This window comes from Bos mutus, chromosome 7, assembly GCF_027580195.1.
Source record: "Bos mutus isolate GX-2022 chromosome 7, NWIPB_WYAK_1.1, whole genome shotgun sequence".
NCBI classification, from domain to species: domain Eukaryota; kingdom Metazoa; phylum Chordata; class Mammalia; order Artiodactyla; family Bovidae; genus Bos; species Bos mutus.
The window spans coordinates 54,288,840-54,297,627 of NC_091623.1; the positions used below are offsets into that span (position 1 = coordinate 54,288,840).

General features: G+C 40.0%; 1 protein-coding gene across 3 annotated transcripts in view; it reads left to right on the plus strand.

Annotated features, from left to right (window-relative positions):
- Positions 1–8,370, plus strand: part of LOC102285626 (zinc finger protein 26) — a 28,834-nt gene extending 20,464 nt beyond the window's left edge. For all 3 annotated transcript variants that reach the window (XM_070373620.1, XM_070373621.1, XM_070373622.1), the window contains exons 2-6: positions 533–622; positions 1,141–1,267; positions 1,912–1,992; positions 2,819–2,900; positions 3,382–8,370. In XM_070373620.1, the coding sequence (XP_070229721.1) occupies positions 3,570–5,267 (1,698 nt within the window). In that variant the 5' untranslated portion in view covers positions 533–622; positions 1,141–1,267; positions 1,912–1,992; positions 2,819–2,900; positions 3,382–3,569 and the 3' untranslated portion in view covers positions 5,268–8,370. The remainder of the gene's footprint in view (positions 1–532; positions 623–1,140; positions 1,268–1,911; positions 1,993–2,818; positions 2,901–3,381) is intronic.
- Positions 8,371–8,788: the final 418 nt, after the last annotated feature.

An 8,788-nucleotide genomic window follows, 5' to 3' on the forward strand; every position in this document is an offset into this window, starting at 1 on the left:
GCACTCTCTCTGCTCCCACCAACTGTACCTTTGCCTGGAACAGGAGGGTTTTTGTGGGCCAGACACACACTGAGACTGTCTAGGAAGCCAGTCAGGTATACAGACAGCTCCTGACCCACAACCTCCACAAGTCCGAGCACTGGCCTAACTCACCTTATTCAGATACAGTACTGGGTCCAGATCTGCTGCATACCCTCAAGTGTGCACTCTACTTGACAGCAAACACTAAAACCAGATCAATTCCCCTCCTTTCCTACCTGACTCTGGATCATTTTTACAGCCTTGGTTTTAGACATCGTTCTGTCTCCAGTTTTTTTCAGTTTGAAGGGGCTCCATATAGATGTATTTTTGATATGTTCCTGAGGGGAGGTGAGCTCAGGGTCCTACTTCACCTGCTTTCCTCTCAATGTGACATTTTCTGAGTGTGCAGGGATATTCAGGAATTTCAAACTAGAATGGAATGACTTTCACACAGTGATTGTGGGAATTATGATCATCTCTGAATGCCCATGCCTTCTTTCTTTTCTCATAGGTCTTCTTTCTAAGGACCCTTTATGCGATCCTGAGGAAAAGATAGAGGCAAGACAGGATGGTAGCTGAGTGTTTGAGGGATTGTTCTCAGGTAAGAAGACAGGGCATCCTTATACAGAGTGAGCTACTGCATGCACCACATGGAAACATTTCCTTCTGGTTAGACCTATGTACACAGCTTCTTAAATAAAGCTAGTCTGAGTCCCTTTTGAATTTCCTCCCCATGTGAAAGGGGGAGTAATTGATGAGGGATTACTCTGAATAATCTTAGTATTTCAGTAATTACCTTCTGATATTGTGTCATGATTGCTGCTGCATTTGTTTTATTTTGACTATTCTGACATGGTACAGAATGAGGGTATATATTTCTTAGTGACCTTATGTATTAGCTTGCCCAATTATGTGTAATTTGTTCAGGACTGTGTTACTGGTTCCATATCAATCACGAGTGGGTCTAGCTAGAAAGGAGAGCTAAGACCATTGTGTCCTGGAAGAGATGATGAGAGACCTTGAGGCCCTCTGTTGATATTGGGGCTCCCTTCCTCATTCTCCACTGTACATTGTTGGAGATCTTACTTTACTGAAACTACTTTGTGTGTGATGGTTTAGGACTCAGTGACCTTCACTGATGTGGCTGTGTACTTCAACCAGGAAGAGTGGACTTTACTGAATCCCTTTCAAAGAAAGCTATATAGAAATGTGATGCTGGAAAACTACAAGAACCTGACCACAGCAGGTAAGGCTGCCATCATTCCTTTACACTCTTAGGGAATGGACATATATGTGCTGTACCTTCTATGTTCCAAGATGGGTGATGCCAACCTGAACACAATGGGAACTACTAGACACTCGTATCTAAGGAACGAGTTTTACTCCAGTATACTTTCTGTAACAATGTGCTTTGAGAACTAACAGCATTATCATGACTCTTGTTTGAAATATGCATTCTCAAGAGTTCACCTTTGGCATAGTGTCAGACTTAGAAATTTGGGCCCAGTTATCTGTTTTAACGGACAGTGGGCATGATTCTTGAAACTAGCATTTGGCAACCACTAGTTTAGCAGCTTCTCCATGAGACCAAACATCTCTTTTACATTTACTTCATTTCCCATTTAACAACATTCTCAGTGCTTTGTAAATGTTCACATAGGTTTGAATATGTTTTTCACTGACCACAGATACAATCTCTTTGACACACAGAAAGAGGAGCTATTTGCCTTTTTATCTCTTTAAAAATTATTACCACACAACAACAACAACAAAACAAAATTATTACCACATTCATTCTAATGACTTGATTAGATATAGGACCTGATTCATGGGAAGGTTTGTCATGCTTGGCAGGGACTTTTTCATTAGTATATCTTTCCTCATGAACAGGATATCAAGCAATCAAACCCACTTTAATCTCTTGGTTGGAACAAGACGTATTAAAAACTGTGGAGAGAGGAATCCTCCAAGGTGAGCAATTATAAAGAACTTCCCATGTCAATTCAATTTCAGTGTGTTTTGAATTTATAAGAAGGAGGCTTATTGAAATGTGCTTTCTCTCAGAAGGCTGAGGATATTGGTTTCTAATGTTCCGTGGCTTCTTGAACTTCTCATACGTACATACATTTAATCAGACTTTCCTGTGATCTCACAAAATAGCCTTTTTTTTCTGTATTAGTTAAATATATATATATATTTTTTGAGGGGTGGGGGCGCTGTATATAGGCTTTTTGTTGCTGCTTGCAGGCTTTCTCTAGTTGCAGCGATCAGGGGCTACTCTACTTTTGGTGTGCAGGCTTCTCATTGGATAGTTTCTCTTGTTGCAGACAATGAGCTCTAGGGCCTCCAGACTTACTAGTTGTGTCACTTGGGCTCTACACTGCAGGCTCAGTCGTAGCACACAGCCTTGGCTCTTCCACAGCACATGCCATATTAGCTTCAGGACCAGAGATCTCACATGTGTCCCCTGCATTGGTAGGCAGATTCTTAATCACTGGACCACCAGTGAAGTCCCTTAGTTTTATCATGTAGATGTATGTTCTTTGTCCAGAACTTTCCCTAATAATATTCTCTTTTCTTCCTTTTTACTCTCCATAGACTCATCTTTTAAATCAAGTACTCAATACATATATATATTCTTGCTTAATTTTTGTCATTGTCAAATTCCTCACGTGTGTCTTGCCTTTTTAAAAGATATGTTAAATTGGAAACTTACACAGATGAGCCTTATTGTTTTTAACCCCTTTAACATCCACTTCTTTGTGCAAAGTCTTAAATTTATTCTCTTTTCCTTTAGAATGGGAAATGCAACTTATATCCAATGACTTGGGAATTCGCAGGATATTTTGCCAGAAAAAACATCAAATAGGGTACAAATGGTAAGATCAGTAAGTTTCATTCATAAAAAATACTTATTTTCCTTTTAGTTAATATTGGGATTTCCATACAGCATGAACATTAGTGATAGATATTTGAGTGGCATTCACCCCAGATAGCAGTGTCTGTCAACAAATTCTGATTATGATCAACTTGGGAATATCCTAACCCAAGGTTCAAAATAGTTGCTGCAGACTTCCCACAAGGAATCATTCCCATGTATATAATTAGACAATGAACTTTGAGAACAATTCAATGAAATTGTAGTGAACTGTTTTATGATTACAGTATATGGCACCTCATTGTGTCAAAAGATTTCATCATTTAACTTTAAAGAAATCAACAGGGCAGGAAGTGTATGAATATAACGGAGATGGTAAAAATCATCATCCTCTCTGTAATGATGTTTCTGTTTTGAGATGGGTAGGATCAGTAAATGAATCTAAGAGATCTTTGAATCATCATCCATCCATTTCTCCACAGACACAAAGCCACAATGGACAGGAACTGTATGACTGTGAGCACAGCTGGAAAGACTTCAGTGACAGTGACTACTTGTACCATAGTACACAAAGGAGAACTGAAAAGGAGGCAATTCTCATGAATATAGTCATTATGGAAAAAGCTTCCTTATTCTGCACAATGAATCCTTTACTGGAGAAAAATGTTCCATGTTTAATCAGTGTGGAAAAGCCATCAGGCTGACTCCAAATACTGTGTACTGGCAATCTAGCATACAAGAGAAAGCCTTAGAACACAGAGATTGTGGGCAATCCTTTGCTAATGGGTCTTTTCTTCAGGCACAAGTGAGGGCTCAGAAGAAAAAAAGACATGACAATTGGAATGAATGTGGGAGAGCTTCCATTCAGTCAACAAGCCTCCAGGCACATGTACCAACTCACACAGCTAACAAACATTACATATATGAGGATTCTGGAAAAGTCTCTGATGCAACCCTAAGCCGTAGACAACATATAAAAACACACACTGTAGAGAAGCCTTTTCAGTGTGACACATGTGGGAAAGCCTTTGGATCATCCTCATACCTACGCATTCACATACGAATTCACACTGGAATAAAACCCTACAAATGTAAGAGATGTGGGAAAGCATTTGTATCCTCCTCATACCTTCAAGTTCACAGTCGAATTCATACTGGAATAAAACCCTACAAATGTAAGGAATGTGGGAAAGACTTCTCTCAATCCTCAAACCTCACTGGACATATGAAAACTCACACTAGAGACCAGCCCTATAAGTGTAAGGTATGTGGGAAACACTTCCATCGATCCTCAGACCTCACTGGACATACAAAAACTCACACTGGAGAGCAACTGTATAAATGTAAGGAATGTGGGAAAGCCTTTGGGTCATCCTCACACCTTCGTGTTCACAGTCAAATTCACACTGGAATAAAAATATACAAATGTCAAGAATGTGGGAAAACCTTCACTGGTTCCTCTCGCCTTATTGAACACATGAACACTCACACTGGAGAGAAACCTTTTAAGTGTGACATGTGTGGGAAAACCTTCACTCAATCCTCATGCCTTACTAAACATATGAAAATACACACTGGAGAAAAGCCTCTTAAGTGTGACATATGTGGGACAACGTTTACTCAAACTTCATACCTTACTCAGCATATGAGAACACACACTGGAGAGAAGCCGTTTAAGTGTGACAAATGTGGGAAGGCCTTTGCTGCTTACTCATATCTTAGTAACCATTTCAGAACTCACACTGGAGAGAAGCCTTTTAAGTGTGACACATGTGGGAAAACCTTCGTTCAATCCTCAGGCCTTTCTCAACATAAGAAAACTCACACTGGAGAAAAGCCTTTTAAATGTGACACATGTGGGAAAACCTTCAGTCAATCCTCATACCTTTCTCGGCATATGAGAACACACACTGGAGAGAAGCCTTATAAGTGTGACACATGTGGGAAAGGCTTTGGGTTTTCTTCTATTCTTCGTAGACATTTACAATCTCATACTGGTGAGAAGACTGCTAAATGTGAAAAATGTGGGAAAACCTTCACTCGAGCCTCAGGCCTTACTCAACATATGAAAACACACACTGGAGAGAAGCCTTATAAGTGTGACAAATGCGGGAAGGCCTTTGCTGACTCCTCGTGTCTTACTAAACACTTTAGAACTCACACTGGAGAGAAGCCTTTTAAGTGTGACAAGTGTGGAAAGTCCTTTGCTGTTTCCTCTCGTCTTACTAAACATTTTAGAACTCACACTGGAGAGAAGCCTTTTGAGTGCAATACATGTGGGAAAACATTTACCACTTCTTTGTCTGTTACCATGCACAAGCGAAGGCACACTGGAGAGAAACCATATTCTTGTAAGGAACGTGGGTAAACCTTTTTATGTTCCTCAATACTTACTTCCTATGTACAGTGACATTGGGAGAGAAGCCATTGGAACATGATATGTGGGAAAGCCCTTGGTGATTACTCCTGTCTTAACATTTTGTTTTTAATATTTGACTGCACTGTGCAGCATATGAAACCTTAGTTCTCTGACTGGAGATCTAACGTGTGCCCCCTGTATTGGAAGGTAGAGCCTTAACCACTGTAAACCAAGGAGGTCCCCTACTAAACATTTTCAAAATCAACACAGGAGAGAATCCTTTTGAGGGTAATAAACATGGGAAAGGATTGATTCACCAATTCTTCACCCTTTACCATTCACTACTGTATGCACACTGGCAAAACACTGTAAATTTCAGGAATATGGGGATCAGTTTTATCATTCATATCTCAGTAGTAATGGAAAAAATAAGGAGACTAGCTCAGGTTTCCTTCTGCCTTGTCTTGTCTCTAGAGCAAAGCCTAGAGTTCTTGATCACAATACACACACACAGTTCAACCGATGGTGACTCCTGCACACCAGGTCCCTGCAGTGGCATGAAAGATGAGGTGATGCCTTTGCACCAGCCAGGTAGATTGGAGCCCAGATAGCTACAAGGGCAGTTCCAGGAGCTACTGGGCTCCCCTGAGCTGGGAATACAGAGCACTATCTTATGGGGGCTTCTTCCTTGAAATACTTCTTGCAGGCTGATGTGTGTCAAGACTCACCCTTCTTTTTGTAGATGACATAATCCTATACGTATAAAACTCTAAAGATGCCTCCAGAAAATCATTAGAGCTAATCAATTAATTTAGCAAAGTTGGAAGAAATAAAATTAATATGTGGAAATCCTTTGCATTCTTGTACATTAACATTGAAAAATAAGAGATACTAAGGAAACAATTCCATCACCATCACAACACAAAGAATAAAATACCAAGGAATAAACCTACCTAAGCAGACAAAAGATCTCTGTACAGAAAATTTTAAGATACTGATGAAAAAAATCAAAGGTAACACAACAGTTGGAGACATGTATCATGTTATTAGAAGAATCAATATTCTGAAAATGACTACTATCCAGTGATATCTACAGATTCAGTGCAATACTGATGGCATTTTTCACAGAACTAGAAAAAAATTTTTTTTTAGTTTGGAAATTCAAAAGACCCCAAATAGCCAAAGCAGTCTTGAGAAAGAGAGTGGAGGTGGAGCAATCAACCTTCATGACTTCAGACTATACTACAAAGCTACAATCAAGACAGTATGGTCCTGGCACAGAAACATAGACCAATGGTAAAAGATATAAAGCCCAGAGGGAAACCCACACACCTGTGGGCACCTTTTCTTGGACAATGGAGGCAAGAATATACAATGGAGAAAAGACAGCCTCTTTTAAAAGTGGTACTGGAAAAACTGGACAGCCTCATGTAAAAGAATGAAATTAGAACACTTCCTAACACCATACACAAAAGAAATTTAAAATGGATTAAAAACCTAAATGTAAGGCCAGAAATTATAATATTCTTAGAGGAAAATATAGGCAGAACACTCTTTGACATAAATGACAGCATTCTCTCTTTGACCCACCTCCTAGTGTAATAAAAATAAAAACAAAAATAAACAAATGGGACCTAATTAAATGCTCTAGCACATGAAAGGAAGCTATAAACAAGATGAAAAGACAACCTTCAGAATGGGAGAAAATAATTGCAGTGAAACAACTGAAAAAGGATTAATCTACAGAATATATAAGCAGCTTAGGCAAATCAAATACCAGAGAACAATCCAGTCAAAAAATCAGCAGAAGACCTACACAGACATTTCTCTAAATAAGACATAGAGGTGGCCCCCAAACACATGAAAAGATGTTCCACATCACTCATTATGAGTGAAATACAAATTAAATCTACAATGAGATATCATCTCACATTGGTCAGAATGCCCATCATCAAAAGATCTAAAACAGTAAGTGTTGGAGAAGATGTGGAGAAAAGGGAACCTTCTTATATTGTTGGTGGGAATGTAAGTTGATACATCCACTATGAAGAACAGTATGGAGATTTCTTCAAAAACTAGGACTAAAACTAATGTGACCCAGCATCCCACTGCTGGGCATATACCATGAGAAAACCATAATTGAAAACAACACATGTACCCCAGTGTTCATTGCAGCACAGTTTGCAGTGGATATGACAGAGAACCAAGCTTTATGTTCATTGACAGATGAATGAATAAAGAAGTTGTGGTACATATATACAACTGAATATTACTCACCAATACAAGCAACGTACTCGAGTCAGTTCTGGTGAAGTGGATGAACCTAGAGCCTGTTACACAGAGTGAAGTAACTCAAAAAGAGAAAAACAAAGATTGCATACTAATACTTATGTATCTGATTTAGTTGCTAAGTCATGTCCAACTCTTGTGACCCCATGGACTGTAGCCTGCCTGGGTCTCTGTCCATAGGATTTTCCATGTAGGAATACTGGGATGGGTTGCCATTTCCTTCTCCAAACACATATATATGGAACCTAAAAACTTATATTTTTTAACCTATTTGCAGGGAAGCCATAGAAATGCAGACCTGGAGAACAGACTTTTGGACTGAGGCTGAAAGGGAGGAGGTGGGGCAAATTAAGAGAATGGTATTTGAATCTGCTTGTAACACGGGAGACCTGGGTTTGATCCCTGAGTTGGGAAAATCCCCTGGAGAAGGGAACAACTACCCACTCCAATATCCTTGCCCAGAGAATTCCAGGGCCAGAAGAGCCTGGTGGGTTACAGTCCATGGGGTCCCAAAGAGTTGGACACAACTGAGCAACTTGGAAAACCACAAAGTCAGACACTACTGAGCAACTCACTCATTGACATATACACTACCATGTGTACAATAGATAGCTAATGGGAAGTTGCTATACAACACAAGGAGCTCAACCTGGTTCTGAGGGGTAGGATAGTGTGCGTGTTGGGAGGGAGGTTCAAGAAGGAGGGTACATAGGTATTCTTATGGCTGATTCATGTTGTATGGCAGAGACCAACACAATATTGTAAAGCAATTACTCTCCAATTTAAAAAACATTTTTTAAATAAAGTTCACCTTTCCCCACCAGCACTGACTGTCAGTGATGTCTGTCCACTACTGTCCTTGCATGACCCATTGGATTTGACCCACTCTCTGGTACCTGCCTGTGAACAGGGAATTCCTGTTTTTGTATGACTGAGGCAGCTGTACTTGTGAGACTGCTGACCTCCCCCAGCAGGCTGCCTACAGAAGTGACCCTGCATGTGAGTATTTTAAAATACTGTTTTGTGGGACTTCCCTGGTGGTCCAGTGGTTAAGAATCCAGCTTGCAATGCAGGAGATTCAGGAGACACAGATCCATTCTCTGGGTGGGAAACAAGCATCTCACATGCAGTGGGGCAACTAAGCTATTGCACCACAAATGGAGAAAAGCTCCTTACAACCTTGAAGTCCCAGTGCATCACACACAAAGAATAATGTTTTGTGTGAGATGTTTTGTTCAGTG